Genomic DNA, 16,682 nt, shown 5'->3' on the forward strand with positions numbered 1-16,682 from the left:
TATCCCACTTCTTCTCTCTTCGTCAGCTTTTCCCTTTCTCTCTCCTCCATAGCCAATCATACGCCTTTGCTCGCGTCCTCTTGTTCATATCTTCTCTTCAGAGGTTATGAGCCCTTCTTCTCTGATTTTGAATTAACCCCCAATTTGTTCTAATCCCCTGGCATCCTCCAAATACCAAACTTGTCAAATTCGACGCGTTTTGGACTGTTCGTCATATCAGTCCGGAAAATCTTGTTTCAGCAGTCCTTTTCATAAGTGCTTATTTCTTCTGATTCTGTTAGCTTTGGAAGGCGTCGGACTAATTCAACTAATCCTCTGTTCAGCACGATTCTACGCAGCTTATTCGTCAGGATCCCTCGAATCCCGCTGCCGCATCTCCATACATCAGCCAATCACCACTCGGATTTCCACATAAATCCACCTCCCGTAACCTTATTTCGCCCACTCGCTGAACACATCTCCAGCATGTCGCGGCTCTATCAGACCAGCAATGCTGGGAAATCCCGTGAAATTCTGCCGAAACTGAAGGGAACAGAAAACTGGCATGAGTGGCTGGAGGAACTGCGAACTGTTGTCGAACCTCTCGGTAATGATCTCCTCGAGATCATGCAGGGAGAGATAACGGAACCAAATGACGGTCTCTATCTCGTTCCACCCTCTGAAGCAGACGTCTGCAAGATCATTGCGGATCGCAAATCAATCAAGGCCGTCGATCCGAAGACAGAGTTGGTTGCAGCCACTAAACGGATACTACCCGAGTCTATCTCCGAAGCAGAAATTGCACGCTACCTCGAATATCACTTTGAACGACCAAACGATCGTCTAAAGCAATGGAAGATTAATAATGCCGATGCATACAGCATCATCTCTCATTCCTGTACTGCGGACACTAAGATGTTTATCGCCGGCACTCGCTCTGCGGCTGAAGCTTTGGAGATCCTTAAAGCACGCTACGGACAGCTAAATCAGAATGAGTTCAACCGAGTCTTCCAGACGTTCGCTACAATGGAATTCCGCCAAGGTAGCGATCCAGTCGAGTTTGTGGTAGCATGGCGTGCTGCTCTCAACAGACTCTTTGCTGCCGACAAGGAATATCGCTTTGGACGCATCATCCAATATGGCCATTTCATGGTGGCAGTACGTAATAATCCCGATTGCTACTTATGGGAACAGCTTAATCCGCAATTCGACCATACAAGAGATGATCTTATGCCCACTGTCTTCAGGTCCTTCTTGAATTACATGGCACTCCAGCAGCGCAAAGCGACAAACGCATAGCCGATCATGCGTCTTTGGGTTCCAAGCCCGCAGAATTCTTTGCATTTGTGATCGAAACTATGTCGGGAGTATGGAGATAAGAACGAAGCCCTGTTGCGGCATTTATTATTCATCTATCAATGGATTCCATGTTGCAAATCTCTACATTTCATAAATCTTGTTTTCGGAGCTGAAGTCACCCTGTCCACTTCAATGTTAGTCATTGATAAGTACAAATTGTGCAGTATGGAATGGTGGTGTAAATATATGCCTTGACCTTCACTAGTTTGTAAAGCTTCTAAGCATGCCTTGGTGTCGAGGAGGTCTGTAATAGAAGAAAGTTCCAAAGATGAGGATATTCAATGAGCAGTAGGTCGTAAAACCACAAGTAGATACTACCCGTGCACATGTTTCCAGATGAACTCCGTACAGATCCCACTATGTACAACCCTACTTATCGGAGCCGGCGATAAGCAAGTGGGGCTGGAGATCCACAAATATGTGGCCCTTGAGATGTGAGATGTCCACAGTGGTAGTGTAGAAGAATAGTAATGAAGGAATTGTTGAATTCTCATGAAAGATTTGAAGTATGACTAGTACTAAGTTTTAAGCGCAACGGTGCGAGCCAGCGAAGAGGAAAAGGCGAAAAGAAAATGGAAATTCAGCTGCAGGAACCAACTCAAGATAAGGCAAGTGAGCCTTAGTGAGGAGACGTAAGACGATCTAAACCTAAAGCGGACATCCCCAACAAATCACGTGCAAGTCGTCATCAAGTGACCCCGAGTCACCTGTGACATCTCATTACCTTTCCAAGTTCTAGCTTGCTTCTGCTATCATCTGTCCACCCCATCAAACATCCTCCCGCCTGTTCCTCAGAGTCTTGAAATCTCCGAACTTTCAGCTTCCAACTATCACCGCCCACGCTCGACTCGCCGACAATCGGCGACAGTGGCAACAATGAAGTTCTTATCGGCCACCACTCTTCTCCTCGCGGCTCCCCTCCTCGCCTCGGCTGCCTCTGTCCCAAGCCTTCTTGATCCATGGCAGATTCCGCTCCGGACTGAGGTTCAAGACCAAACTTCAGTCCCCGGTGATAATCCGCTGGTTTTCTGCAAAGACCCAGCCTCCTACTCTCTTAAGATCGATTCCGTCAACTTGTCGCCCAACCCCCCCAAGGCGTATGTTTTCCCGATTTCAATCGTCCCTCTAAGTGTTCATTGTATCTGACATATCATTATTGGAGCAGTGGCCAACAGCTTGTTATCAAGGCCAGCGGTACCCTTGGACAGAAGATCGAGAAGGGCGCCTATGTCAACCTTGTCGTTAAATACGGCATCATCACCCTGATCACGCAGACCGCTGATCTCTGCGAGCAGCTTGGCAATGTGGACTTGTCATGTCCTCTAGATGGCAAACTGGATTTGACCAAGACCGTTGACTTGCCCAGCCAAATCCCTCCGGTAGGATCTTCATATCATTAAACCCCAGACGTCCATCTAGAAAGCTGACATTTTAATTCAGGGCCAATACTCTGTCTTCGCTGACGTCTACAACCAAGATGGAAAGCAAGTTACTTGCCTTGAGGCACACAACATCAAGTTCAACCTGTAATTGCAGCTTCTCTCCTGAGCGTCCTTTCCCGGCTTGCATAACCGCCTTGCATACAACTACCAGGTGGCTCCTCTCGATTTGAATGCCCATATTGATCATCGCTTGCCTTGAATTTTCTATGCCAGAAACGCCTCTTCCCACGTCTTGTTACGAACTTGCCCTCGCTTTTTGATTTGATATGTTTGCCACTCTAAGCTTCAGTCTTCCGTGGTACAGTTTTGTCTCGCTGTTCCAGTGATTGTTTTGCATCAGTGTGATTGTCAATATGTACTAGACCAGAGCGTCGCTCCCGTGGTCGCTAATATATCTGCCGATTGTTTTTCAATTATAGGATTATTATTTTTCGGGATCGAAAGAGAACTTGAGTTCCTACCAGTATAAGAAATATTGTGCTGGTTTAAAATACTTTAAAGAGGATTAATGAATATGGATAGCGGGTAGGATGGGTGCAAAGGCGACGTTCCAGCTTGCAATCCGGATCTATTGAGGTTGTATATGCATTTTCAGACGTGTTGGGTATCTTTCCTCCAAAGTTGATCACCTAACCACACCAAACTTCTTGGAATAAGCTGATCAAAACAAGGACAATCCCGAGACGGTGGACGGTACACCGGAATAATTTAGCAAGAATCAAATATGTAAACATGCGACACAACGAGGCACCCGAGCTGATGACGCCCAAAACCAAAAGAATCTTCCCAAAATATCTATTCGCCAAACAGGCGGCGCACACGCTTAAGGACGCTATCCTTCTCCGGGTCGTATGGGTGGTCTTTGCTGGGGATTTCGAGAACGGCGGGGAAGGGGTCAGTGAAGGCGTCTACGCTATTGCGAATGCGCTCTGCAACCTTTGAGTGCATGTTAGCGTATCCTCAAGAAAGAATGACGGAGTATCCTGGAGCTAACATGTTGATTTATGAGAAGAACAGCGACGTCCTTTCTCTCTTGTGTGAAGCTTTGGAAAGCGCGCTCAATTTCCGAGGTCTCGGTCTTAGCGTCGACAACTAGAAAGTTGCGCTGTGAGTCAGGGCCGTCGGTAACATGCTAAAAAATAACGATTTTTGGGTAAGCGTCATATTAATAGAGAGCCCAAAATGGGCTGATGGCGTTTTGAGTTGAACAGGGAGATACATACTCCGATACCCGCGAGCAGAAGACCAGTTACGGAGCTGCAACCGGTGGTCGAGGTTAGCTAGAGTTATTGAATGACAAAGCTGGTGATAACCGAGGGGATTTTTACTCTTCATCGCCAATCACTGCAAGTAATTGGCGATCCTATCGTGAAAAAGAATTAGCAATGCTATTGGAGGGGTGGTAGCAGGTTCCAAGTTTCCAATTTACCTTGTATGAAGCGGCACCAGCCGCCATGGTGACAGGCTGAGAGAAGTGTGAGTAGTTAAGAGAGCAGTGAGAGAGCCCGTCCCGTAAACAAACTACCACTCAATAGTAGGTTGTGATGCGGTCTCAAGAGTTGACGTTGTCCACTGATTGTGGTTATCGTGGAGAGCGGAGAGAAATGATGACATAAGCCGATGCAATTTTGTTTACATTCACTGCGCTCATGGTTCAATGTCCGCATGACAGTGGGCTTTGCTTTGCTCCGCATGCCTTTGTTTTACCGAAACAGCTAAATAAGAAGCTGGAGAGGGACAAATTTTATCTTCTTGCTCCTCTCTCGCTCCCACCTCTGGCAAAATGCCTCGTCTCGTGCGCCGACGCCCGCTCCTAGAGCGCATTCAAGCCTACTTGAACCCGTGGGACTTTTTACTCTGGGTTTCCGAAGAGATTGATGGAAATGACTGGGACCAAATGGAGAAGGACTGGGGTCTGCCCATTGGTGTTACTCTCAATCTGATATTTCTTATCACACGCGCAAACAGTCGATCGAGTGGTGGCAAAGCTTTTGACGATGTGTTTGGGGAAGACGAAGGCGTGCCTTGGCTTAGCTGGCTGGTACGTGATGTTATTTGCCTATTATAGCTCCCCCGCTTCGCAAAACTAACTAGGACTGTTATGATGTATAGGCGACGACTGTGACATTTCTGCTTCTTGGCCTCTCTTTCGCAAATGCCCTGTGGGCCTTCGCTCGCAAGAAGCGTTATCGCATGTTCGAAACGCCCATCGACCAAGTCCCCGCAACTCCCTCTGCCCACCGCGTGCGAGTCGAATCAAGCCCGATGGGCGCGTCCCCTCTTCGATACCTTGCGAATGCCTTAGCCGGAGAATCCGCCCAGTCTCGCGCCCACCCAGATGCCGAACGGGATGTATGGGAGATTGCTCTATGGGATCCCCACTCCATCAGTGTTCGACTTTTGTGCTTGTTCAGCCCCGGGCACGTTTTGATCTACTGGGTTTTCCTGCCAACACATCTATCCGATCCCCGCCCGAGCATCACAATCGTCACAACGATCTTCCTCACATTTATTCTCTCAGTACAGATGTCTTGGATGTCCTCGTCCTACACACAGCAAGCGAAGGACTCTATGCTTGTGCATAAGGAGGTCATGAAGGAATATGATACCAAATTCGTCCACCCCAGGACTCGGCCATTGATGAGAGACGTGGGCACTCAATTTTCGGACACTGTCCCTAATAAGTCAGGCTCTGATGCTGATAACAAAGTCGAAGTCCATACACCAACTTTCATCATCAACCGCGGCTTCAAAACGAGCCCAAATCCCAACTATGTCAGCCATGTTGACCCAGAAGGATTCACTCCTCGTCGTCCTACCGCGACTCCTAACTCAACCTCATTATTCCAACATCAACCCTCCCTCCGTACCCCCACAGTGTCAGGCGACGGCTCGCCGTTGGTGCGTACCGCAGGAAATTCCATGCGGCAACCACAATTTCGACAAACCTCGACCGGTACAGGTGACGGAGGTAGCCTTGGAGTTTATTCGCATGCCAACTCCCCATTGAGGAAGTCAGCATCAACGGCGTTCGAGCGCCGAGTTCAAAGCAGCGGTGATTTCGTCTATACGCCGCGCGGGACAAGTCCCGTAAAGAAGCAATCAAGCCCACTCAAGCAAAGCTTGGCGGCTCCCATGAATCCAGCACCAGGAGCTGGAGTCCATAGACCAGGCAGCCTTCACCCACGTCGATAAACGAGGACATTTTAAGATGCACTCACGAATTAATTTGTTTTTCAGCTACCATATTATTACTATCAGGCTATACAGCGATTCGAATAAAGCATGCCATCTTCAACGAACAGTGTCCAATAAGTTTCGAATTCCGCCAAATGGCTGTAGTGCATTCACCCTGTGCCTCAAAGGAGAAAACCCGTCAGCTAATTACCCCGTGGGTGTTTGCTGACGAAGTTCACAATATGATAAACATTGCCAAGGTAGTTTCAAAGGCTTAACAATCGAAATTTTCCCAATCCAAGCTCTGACAGAGCTTCCCCCTTTGTCCAATGCACTCGGAATCTGGGTCGTCAACTGACTTCGAATCGAATCCCCTCACAAGGTGCATACTACTCATCACCATCAGGCAGTTAACAAGGGACATAGCTCTCTGCGAAGGAACATGCTGTTGGGTAAATTACTACCACATCCGGCGAAGGTCAACAAGCATAGAGATGTTAGTTGGTCGTCCGATTGTGCACAGGAGCCCTGTCAGTCAAATGCGGCATCATCTTGACGTCTTGAAATTCCCCGGGCCTTGCCACGCTCAAGAATGTGGGATGAATCCCTTATCTTTAAATCACCTGATTGCCAATTTGGATGTGTGGAATTGAACTGTCTATGATTTCTTGTAGTCAATTGACACTATTCAGTAATTGGTATGTTGCAATTCTTGCCAGCTTTTGACGCAGATAATTCTCCATCGACGGCCACTTTTTGATCATATCAACCCTCGTTTCTGAATAAATCAACATCCAAAAGCATAAAATTAATCAATCATCGTCATACTCAATGGAGGCCGGTCCACATCGCGATGCATTCCAGCGCGGGGGCTGGCATTCTTCATCCCCCGGCCACATGCCATTCCACCCAACCTGACCACACCATTATTACGTGTTTGACCCGCGCAAAATTTGTGCAATTCTGATGATTACACACATTCCTCATGCTGTTAATTTGCACTGTCCCAACGAACACCTCGCAAAGCCGTCCGACCTACACTTTCGACACGCAGCCCTAACTTACAGCATCGCCGCCAGAATCAACCTACGAAACGCTGGGTTTGACGGCATGGGCCAGGACAACTGTCAATTCTGGCTTAAGAGTCAGAAATATTAGCCGAATCAGCCCCAGCACAAGATGGACGCCGAAAGCTGTGTCGAACTACCTGACGGACACCTTGTTAACCTCTCTCCACGACCCCAACGACAAACCCAATACCAAGCATACAGAGCTCACTACACACCTACCGAACTATCAGCCACTCCACCTGCACGAAACTCTCATCGTGTGCCACCTTCTGAACTTGAAGACCGCCGAACCTCCACAGAAACCATGTTTCAAAAAGACAGAACAACCAAGCTTCCAATGCCCAAATCATTCACTGAGAGAACCAGGGAGGAACGAAACCAGACCCCTAGCCCCACCGGGATTCCTAAAGCCTCATCATTCGGATACTCATCCGCAGGATCTGTTGGTCCGTCTGGGGATCGGGATCGAGAGCTCTACATGAGAAAGATTCGTGGAAGGCTCGACAAGGAATCGCCTCTGTCACAAAGAGGCTCTTATATCCGATCAAGGGAAAGTGATAGAGTTAGGTCTGAAGGAAGCACCAGTTCGTGGCAACAAGAAAAGTATTCGGCCAGAACTGCCCCAGAAGTTCAACCCTCCTATCGTGCCAGCAATCATCGGACAGGCATCCCCAACACCAGCGCCAATATTAAGAAAGTGATATCTAACCCGCGAAATGATTTTCCCATCAATTCCGAGCCACAACAAAAGTGGCGAAAGGAGGGGGATCAATGGGTCAACCGAGAATCTCGCGAAAATACACCACAGAGATCAGAAGCAACAGACACTACCGCCGATTCCAGTCCGCGGTCAAATCCTTCAATCTCCCCGGTTTCCGCAGAAGATTCAATGACAGACTGTGACTGGGAGGACAGATTTGTTGTCCATATGCCATCTGCCAAAGATCCCAACCCACCGACCATGACTGAAGATCAGATTGCCGACTACCAAAAAAGCATTGAAATAGTCCACCGAGATGGAAAGCGAATGCTTGATCCCAATCGACCAAGTCCACGAAGCTCCCCTCATAGAGCTCGACGTGACTCCTCGACATCTCAAGAGACACGTAGAAAATCGGATCAATCCAAGACCTACGACACTCCAGAGCCAGAGACTAATCAGTTGCTAAAACCTCGACAAGAGCCAGATAAGAAGAATGCTCCAGCTCCCAAGCCACACGGGTCCCAAGTAGAAACCCACTATTACAGCCCAGATGAGATTGGCAAAAACCGCATCAGCACAATATGGGAAGAGTCTCCAACAAAGACGAGAGAGAAGAGAAGTTCCCACACGGCAGATGGTTCCTTTTTGGGATGCAAGGAAATCAACGGACCTCCCAAGAAAAACCCGGACGAAATTCTTCTCTTCTCTTCCGGTGAGGACTCGACAGTACTGCAACCCCGACCACTTGCGGTCCGCGCTAAGAAGAGACAGAAAGAAAAGGAAGCCAAGGCCGCAGCACGCAAGTCAACAGAGAAGACCGTGGTGCAAGAAGAGTGGTCGCAAGTTTCTCGAAATTCCAAGGCTAAGCAGTCATCGGTGACTCTATGTCAGGATCGAATTTGCCGGGAGCCGGAGGTATCGACCCCCGACTCCCAGAGCTCGATCAAAGAGAATGCGCGACCCAGACCAAGCATCGAAAACTCTCCAGGAAGAATGGGAGGAACCGGTGGCGACGATGATGTGTTCATCATTACACCTACTGTCACACGTACAATGCTTCCAACCCCGACTCCAAAAAAAAAGGTGAAGGTGGAGAAGAAGATCGCTGTTTTGAAGGCTCAAGGGCTACGCCGTCCTGGTGGAACTGGTCAATCAGGAACCGGAGAAGCAGTGAAGGCTGTTCGGGCAAAGGCCCACGTCATCTCCACGCCTGGTGGATTGCGGCATGTATCAGGACTCGCACAGGTCAAATCGGCGCTCCCCTCGCTGACGTCTTCGAAGACTGCCCCATCCCTCACACCCTCCAAAGCGACTCCTATGAACGCCACTCCCCCATCAAAAGAAAAGCCTAGGAAGGAGAAAGAATCGAAAGACAACGACCAGAGGTTAAAAGACTCTCCCAGTGGGAAAGAGAAAGACAAGAGCGAGAAACCTACCAGTTCAATTCGTGGTTTCATCCGTACCTCTGGACTAGCAAGGTCCACGGGACTCGTCAGATCACCAACTGAGACCCTTGCCACAATACTCCGCAATGGAACCGAGTCATTACGGAATCGCGCGGAATCTCTGCGCAATGGATCAGGCTCTCTCGTCAGCCGTAAAAGCTCGAGCTCGCCTGTTTCCCAAATCTCACCACCGTCGCGAGACAATTCGGAATCTTCGAGATCTACAAGGTCTTTTAGATCAGCAAAGGAGACTCCTCCATCTTCCACCAAGCCATCGCCTGTAAAAAAGGAGCCTCGAGTTGCTAGGGTCTCGCTCGACAAACCCACTACCCGCTCGACGGCCCCAACAGTGGAGTCAGAACCAGAACCAGAACCAGAGCCTGTGCCTGAGCCCCCAGCGAAGAAAGCCACCCCTCCACCACAGAATAAGATTCCTAAGAAGGAGGGAAAGGGGGAAGAACCACCTCACCCCGAAGGACCTTCTCGGGCAGAGCGATTGGAAAAATTCAAAGAACAGGCTCGGCTCCGGAGGGCAACCAAAGTCGTTGAGATCGCAGAATTGGACGGACTACAGGTGCCCACAGCCAAAGAAAGCCTTCAAGCGAATATCACAGATGTCCACGATGATTTACAAAATTTGTCTACGGGAGACAAAGACGATGACCCCTCCCAAGAATTCACCAACACCATCGCCCTCTCCCTGATATTCGAAATTGTGTTCTTGGCCATAACCAACATGCACAGATTCGCACTCCAAACTACCGACAATCCATATATCAAGTTCGTTATTACGAACATCTTGAACATGACCAGACACTGTTTCCATGTCGCCAGCACAATCTACAGCACGATATCCATCTACCAAAACACTGGCTCATGGCCCAAGGCCAAGAATGATCAGGCTATAAGCCGGTTCTTGGTTGAGCTTCTTCAAGCTCTAGTCTACTTGTTCATTCTTGGTTTTAGTGCCCTCATCGCTGGTCGTGCCGCGGGGTATATTGTTCTCGTGGGTACATGGGTTATCTGGTTTGCCAGGCCATTTGCCTGGGCTTTTCAGTGTGTTACTCATGCCCTTATTACATGATGACTGAAGTATTATTATTCGGGTTTTTTTATAAATTTATTTTTGCTTTGACAGTTGCAACACGCCTTGACGTTTTTTGGTGGCTTGTAATATGCTTGCTTGGTGGCCAGCGTTCAAATGTTTTTTTTTCTCTATTGACTGTTTTGGCATTTTTCACGCGGATGGAGGATAAGCTACTACACCTGGTAACGAATCTACATGTATTTTATCTACTTTGCAACTTTCCAACTTGAGGTTGGAACCTTGGAGAAAGCTCGCAGCATCTAGTCCTATGAATGTCAAGAAGATTCCAAGCACTTGAGGTTCGACAGCTCCGATACAGTATGTATACGTCAGCATGCCAAATGCCCCAGTGTTGAATGTGGGAAATTGCCAAGCTTTTGTATTTGTTTAAATCAATCTTGTATCTGGAGACAGAAAAATACATCCCTGCCCCAGGGTAAGAATGATTGCTAAATGTAAGGATCCGAAGTATAAGTGGGCTGTCAAACAACCAGACCGCAAGAGCCAACCCCCCTTTGAAAAAGACCCGAGAATGAAGCACAGTATAAGTGGAACGGAACTCTGCTGCTTGCGTGTAAAAAGAAGAATTTAATCGTAGACGAGAAGAGATGAGCAGCTCGTCGCAATATCTATGCCTAAAATCCAATAGGGAGAAAAGGAAAAAAGGAAACCAGAAACGACGATGAGAAGAAGAGAAAAGAGACCCAAATTGGGCATATATTATGATGTTGAATTTTGTTCTTCTTTCTTTGGTATCCTCCCCCACTTCACCTGGACCGTCCATATCAATCGAAGAGAGTGTAAGGAAGTGGAACCAGAGCAAAAGCACCAGGCTTTGGGAGAGGAAAAGGAAAAAGAAGTACTCTGAAGAGCGTCGTTGTTAAAAGGGACGGGGTATCGGTACAGTAGGAATGTTGGATGTTGAAATAGAAAAGATGAACGCTCAGGAAGAAATCGTTGAGAGGTCTTCAATCGTTACGCCATAAGACATTGCATGAGAGCCGGAGATTGGTGTTGGATGAGTCATCTCGGGGCTGGTATTCGTTGAGTATCGTTGAGATAGGTGATGTTGAATTAAAGAGGTTGTAAAAGGTAATGTTGACAGTGATTCGAGTGTGGGCCCCAGCGGTAGGGACGGTCGTCAATTGTATGCAGCGTAGCCTGGATTCCCGGTTGAGGGGGATGATGTCTTAGTTCTGAGTCGCAGTGCCATTTGGCTCAGTAGCTCCATTGGTCTCTACTGGTTTTCCGGTCACCTCGACGTCAAGATCCTTGACAATCAGGTCTTTGAATAAATCAAAGACGGCGTTGGATCGGTGGAAGTCGTTGTCAACTATAGGGAAGTTAGTCAAGTTGTCAATTGAGAAAAGAAGAATGAGTTATGTTACCAATGTTGACAAGGTACCGGTCGTCCATGACGTGTTGGATCAGCTTCCGACTGGGACTGGCAGCGTCGTGGCACTTGGACCAGTCTTCACCCAAACGGTAAGCCTCATCCTTCCACGCCAAGAAACTAATGGTCTCGGTGATAGTAGGTTGGATAATTTCTCGGCCAGCGAAAATACCCCAGGTCAAGGCGTTCGGGCTGTCGCGTGTGTTGGTCCTCAATTCGCCGTCCTTGGAAACAGCGTGATATGTCATATCCTCATTTAGCTCGATACGGGAGATCAGCTCGTCGATCAGATACGAGGGTACAAGAAGTTCTAAGTAGGCCTTCTGGTAAACGAAACCATTCTTGGGACCCCAGCCGTATACAGGGTGGGAGGACTTGATGCCATTGACAGCGGGTTGTGAGTTGATGGTCAGGAAACCGCGATTGTTCAAGTCCAGCAAGGACTCTTTAATGTCATTGGCCTCAATGCTGATTGGACTATCACTCCAGGGCAAGCGTTCCAATTTGCCATCTAAAAAGTTGACGAAGATATCGGAAATTTCCTTCAATGTCTTTGGCTCTCCCCACATCTTGATGTTCTGCTCGTTGGAGCCCTTCAGACCGACTCCGTATGCGTCAAGTTCACCGAAGGCAGGCGAACGAGAATCAGTCCAGCGACCGTTGGGGAACTCATCCCATGTTTGTGTGCGAGCGACATATGACGAATTGCGGTTGCGCCAGAAAACTGGGCGGACGTCCTCCCCTCTCCGACCCAGAGCCAGAGATGGCCGCCACGGCAGTGAACGTTGAATAGGAGACTCCTCAGACGGAACCAGTCCCAGCTCCTCTAGAACCAGCTTCGTTGCTTGCGCCAGGTTCATGGTATAGAAATGGAGATGGTTGATGCCAAATGCAAGGAGCTCTCTGCACATTTCGGCGATCAGACGCTTGCCAATGTCCCGGACTGCAGAATCGTCATTCTTGACGGGATCGAGGGCTTCCATCCACTGTGGGGGAACATGGGCCTTAGTCCAGGTAGAACGACGCATGAATGATGCGTAGGTTTGAATAGGCATAATGCCTGGAATGATTGGGACATTGATGCCTTTTGCACGACATTTGTTGACCCATGTCTTGAAGTTTTCCACATCATAAAACATCTGAGTAATAATGAAAGTGCTACCAGCATCCACCTTCTCCTTCAAGTGATCGATCAATTGATCCACATCGGCGTTGTCATCAGCACCCTCGGGGTAGCCACCTACACCAATATCGAAATGGTTTCCGTATTTCTCCCGGATATATTTGACCAAGTCCTTGGCGTAGCGGAATCCTCCATCAGCTGCTTCCCAAGCTTCCTTTTCACGCGGTGGGTCACCTCGCAGAGCAAGGATATTGGTGCAGCCGGCCTTGTACGCGGTCTGAAGGGCCTGGTCAATCTTTTCCTGGGGCATGTCGGTACAAGTCAAATGCATGCAGGTCTCGAGACCATAAACCGACTGGGCAACGCCCACCATCTCGCAAGTCAACTCCGACAGACGGCCACCAGCGCCCCATGTGATGTCGATGAAAGAGGGACCTAGCCCGTGCATGCGGTCCATGCGGTCATAGAGATTCTGTACACCCTGGGCGGTTTTGGGAGGAAAGAACTCAAAGGAGATGCCAGGCTGCCCGGCGGCCTCCCGCTCCGCAAGCTTTTCCCGGATATGCATGGTTTCGTGCTAACTTGAACCTACGGGGAGTATTGTGATCAGTCATCTGGTGGAATTGGAAGTTTGGCATGCCATTTCGAGGGGCAAGGTAATTCCACTTTGATTTTCCTTCAACGAGACATAAATTTCTTACCGAGAAATTGAGGACTGAATTTATTTTGCAACTTGTAACACCTTGAGGCTATTCCGCAGTTCTCACAACAGGGTCTCGCAGAATCACCAGGATTTCCCGACCTATTTGCTTGGTAACACTCACGTGAGGATTCAACAAGGAGAACCCAGTTGAAATGAGGAAGAAAGAAAAAAAATCAGACAGGACGAAAAAAAAAAAAAGGTGAAAGGAGAAGTTGGGGAAAAAAAGGGATCTCCGTAAGAAGGAGAAAGTGGAATCTTGGGAATTGGAACGAATTGGGATTCGGCGGGGAAGGCCGGAGATCGGAGCTAACAAAGCACGTGCTCCGGTCAACTGGTGGATTTGAACATTGAACCTCAAGGGCTCAAGGGCAGTTAAAGGCTGTTTCAATGGTCGAGGGAACTAAATCTCACCTTAAATTGATATTTAGAGGAAAGAATTGGTTGGTGACTTTTCACTCGTAATTTTGATTCCCTTATTTCCGAATGATCCCTCGGAGTCAATTCGGCGGGAATTTCATGCTGTTGGGGCCAGCTTATATAGCCCTGAAGATCTGCCCCTCTATGATCTGCCCCTCTATTACTTAAAAAGTTAGAGTGAATTAGCTAACCAAATTTCTAGGCGGGGGTAGTGGCCCAGAAGGCCCGGTATGCTTTTTTCAAGTAGTGGTGGTACTAGGTCGTACTCCCATGGTTGCCAAAGGACCTAAGACTACTACTACTTCCCTATCCTCACTGCATGCTGGATTATTTAGATGACCAAATTCAATGTTGAACGTACGAGATGAGTGGCCGTTTTGTATAATGTATATAGCATGAACACCAACTTTGTAATTTTGCCGTGAAATTAACGAGAATATTACAGGAATTGGCGTACATTTATCACTTTTCACCCTTTTACATCACCCGCTGCACATATGTGGTGGTAATATATGTACCAGAATGTTAGCTGACGTAAGGAACGGTCAGGAAAATGACTCTTCTCGGCCACCGTACCGCGGGGTGGAATTTTATTCGCCGGCCCTATCACCACTTTTTTTCTTCTTGGACCTCCTCTACAAAGATTCTTCTACCTCCCCACGCTGTCCATAATAAATCTTTGCTTTCCCCTTTGCAACCCTCATCGCCAAAAATTACCCACCATGTCCGCCTCTCAAGACTACAAGAGCACCCTGCTCCCTCTGTTGATTAACAACAACGTCCTCTCGTTCGGAACCTACGTCCTCAAGTCCGGTCGCGAATCTCCTTACTTTTTCACCTCCTCCCTTATGCACACTGCTCCCTTGCTGCGCGCCTCCTCTGCTGCCTACGCCAGTGTCCTGTCCTCCGAGCCGTTCGTGTCCATCGCAGCTGACGGCACTCCCAAGCCCAATTTCGACATTATCTTCGGCCCCGCATACAAGGGCATTCCGATCTGTGCCGCCGTCACTAATGAGTTGGCCGTGCAAGATGCCATCGCTGCCGAGCCCAAGGGAACCTGGGACAACGTCAGCTACTCATTCAACCGCAAGGAGGCCAAGTCCCACGGTGAGGGAGGTAACATTGTCGGTGCTTCTCTGAAGGGCAAGCGCATCGTCATCGTTGACGATGTCATTACCGCTGGTACTGCTCTCCGCGAGGCTGTTGGCATCATTGAGAAGGAAGGAGGTATCGTGGCTGGTGTGGTTGTCCTCCTTGACCGCGAGGAGCGTGTCAGCGATACCGAGTCCAAGAGCGCCATTGGCGTTGCCCAGCGCGACCTCGGTGGCAACATCCCCATCCGCGCTGTCATTGGACTCCACGATATCATTGAGCAACTGAGCGATAAGATTGGTGCTTCCGACATTGAGCGCCTGAAGGAGTACCGTGCCCGCTACGGCGCTGAGTAAGGGAGAGATTTATTTTGGCCCCCGCGCGGCTGGACCCTTTTCATATATGATGCATTGAGAAATGATGTTAGAGACCCATAAAAAAGAAGAAGAGGTTATGATACCAGGATAGTCCGGAGTTTTCTCGAATCCCATTATTCACATTTTCCCTCTCCATCTACATTGGACGAGGAGTACTTAACACATCAACTTCATGAACCGGTAACACAGTCTATAAGACTCTCAAAATTGTCTTTGCTCCAATCGGGGAATTAGGAATTCCAAAATATTGGTTTCCATCGTCAACTTGCCTTCAATTTGGAGAGAAGCATAATGGCAGTCGATGTTCCCACAAGGACACCGACGACAGCCTCTAATATGACCGCCAAGTCTAAGCGCATGCATACTCTCACCCCTGTCTGGACGGTTGTACAAGACAAGCGCAACCCCCGAATTCAACCGCGATGTCTCAGATATTCAAGGAATTGGGACATCGAGCCCACTCTGAGAGAGCGGCGTCCAAGTAAAGAATTGCCGGGTACACCGGGCGTGTGGAAGTTGAACAGTCGCACACAGTACAGCAGGGTTGATGCTTCGGGCCGTTCATTCCATCTTTGATGAGGGAAGAGCACCTGGAACCGGATACCTGTCATCTAAGCTATGCTGAGCTAGCGCTCAGACAATAAGCCGCAGTTCGGGATTTCGATGGATGTACTCAGAATTGATTTGAACATGCATAACTTATCGATCTAAAGAAATCCATCCGTGTGTGCAAATTAATTGACGTTCAAGTTTATTCAATATTGGCAATGTCCACAGTTGATATCGGGCGTTCATGATATTCCAGTGGCAGGTTCCGGATTCTTCATCCGGGCCTTGACCTCGGACATCTGGAGTCTCCTCGGACACTTGATCCGTGACAATTTTTATCTTGATACATTAGATTATCCTAAGCCTAATTTTGGAACCTTCCGTTTATAGAAAATCGGGGTTTGTGTGTCACAAAGATCGAATGTAGTATACACGCCAGATTTTGAATAGCGGTTGATCGGTGACTAGATGCGTAATCAAACAGATCTTTTATGACCATTTTCAAAAGTAGCGGTCAAAGCCAACATAGAACGATGCATCTTGACTTTTGGCAAAGTTACGGCAATATAGGTAGTATCTATGAAGTAGCCAAAAGTGGATGTTAGTAGATATTCAAGTTGTGAATGACCTACTACTGGTACATCCATCTAGATCTGTACATCAATATGCAGGTGCAATTGGCTGTACCTCAGTTGCTCCAAATATAGTCAACTGGTAATACTTACCCGCAAGTCTTTATTAGGTACTGATGTGCAAACATAACCCC

At 48.3% G+C, this 16,682-nt stretch overlaps 7 protein-coding genes across 7 annotated transcripts; 5 read left to right on the forward strand and 2 right to left on the reverse strand.

Moving 5' to 3' along the window:
* Nucleotides 1-465: 465 nt before the first annotated feature.
* On the forward strand, nucleotides 466-1,278 carry N7466_008204 (uncharacterized protein; the record flags this gene model as incomplete). The annotated part of the gene is made up of 1 exon (XM_057167593.1): nucleotides 466-1,278. The coding sequence occupies one exon, from the start codon at nucleotides 466-468 to the stop codon at nucleotides 1,276-1,278; it is 813 nt and encodes a 270-aa protein (XP_057018224.1).
* A 936-nt stretch (nucleotides 1,279-2,214) lies between these two features.
* On the forward strand, nucleotides 2,215-2,868 carry N7466_008205 (ML domain-containing protein; the record flags this gene model as incomplete). Its single annotated transcript, XM_057167594.1, has 3 exons — nucleotides 2,215-2,435; nucleotides 2,504-2,717; nucleotides 2,779-2,868. 3 exons carry the CDS (start codon nucleotides 2,215-2,217, stop codon nucleotides 2,866-2,868), a joined length of 525 nt encoding a protein of 174 aa, XP_057018225.1.
* A 707-nt stretch (nucleotides 2,869-3,575) lies between these two features.
* N7466_008206 (H(+)-transporting V1 sector ATPase subunit F) lies at nucleotides 3,576-4,236 on the reverse strand (the record flags this gene model as incomplete). Its single annotated transcript, XM_057167595.1, has 5 exons — nucleotides 3,576-3,716; nucleotides 3,775-3,912; nucleotides 4,004-4,037; nucleotides 4,109-4,143; nucleotides 4,210-4,236. 5 exons carry the CDS (start codon nucleotides 4,234-4,236, stop codon nucleotides 3,576-3,578), a joined length of 375 nt encoding a protein of 124 aa, XP_057018226.1.
* A 327-nt stretch (nucleotides 4,237-4,563) lies between these two features.
* On the forward strand, nucleotides 4,564-5,975 carry N7466_008207 (Nur1/Mug154 family protein; the record flags this gene model as incomplete). The annotated part of the gene is made up of 2 exons (XM_057167596.1): nucleotides 4,564-4,821; nucleotides 4,893-5,975. The coding sequence occupies 2 exons, from the start codon at nucleotides 4,564-4,566 to the stop codon at nucleotides 5,973-5,975; spliced, it is 1,341 nt and encodes a 446-aa protein (XP_057018227.1).
* Nucleotides 5,976-7,136: 1,161 nt separating this feature from the next.
* Nucleotides 7,137-10,259, forward strand: N7466_008208 (putative NTP binding protein; the record flags this gene model as incomplete). The annotated part of the gene is made up of 1 exon (XM_057167597.1): nucleotides 7,137-10,259. One exon carries the CDS (start codon nucleotides 7,137-7,139, stop codon nucleotides 10,257-10,259), a length of 3,123 nt encoding a protein of 1,040 aa, XP_057018228.1.
* Nucleotides 10,260-11,452: 1,193 nt separating this feature from the next.
* Nucleotides 11,453-13,346, reverse strand: N7466_008209 (methylenetetrahydrofolate reductase (NAD(P)H) MET13; the record flags this gene model as incomplete). Its single annotated transcript, XM_057167598.1, has 2 exons — nucleotides 11,453-11,595; nucleotides 11,651-13,346. 2 exons carry the CDS (start codon nucleotides 13,344-13,346, stop codon nucleotides 11,453-11,455), a joined length of 1,839 nt encoding a protein of 612 aa, XP_057018229.1.
* Nucleotides 13,347-14,620: 1,274 nt separating this feature from the next.
* Nucleotides 14,621-15,346, forward strand: N7466_008210 (orotate phosphoribosyltransferase; the record flags this gene model as incomplete). Its single annotated transcript, XM_057167599.1, has 1 exon — nucleotides 14,621-15,346. The coding sequence occupies one exon, from the start codon at nucleotides 14,621-14,623 to the stop codon at nucleotides 15,344-15,346; it is 726 nt and encodes a 241-aa protein (XP_057018230.1).
* Nucleotides 15,347-16,682: the final 1,336 nt, after the last annotated feature.

The sequence above is a fragment of the Penicillium verhagenii genome (assembly GCF_028828195.1).
Source record: "Penicillium verhagenii strain IBT 33310 chromosome Unknown utg000008l_segment0_segment0, whole genome shotgun sequence".
NCBI lineage: Eukaryota > Fungi > Ascomycota > Eurotiomycetes > Eurotiales > Aspergillaceae > Penicillium > Penicillium verhagenii.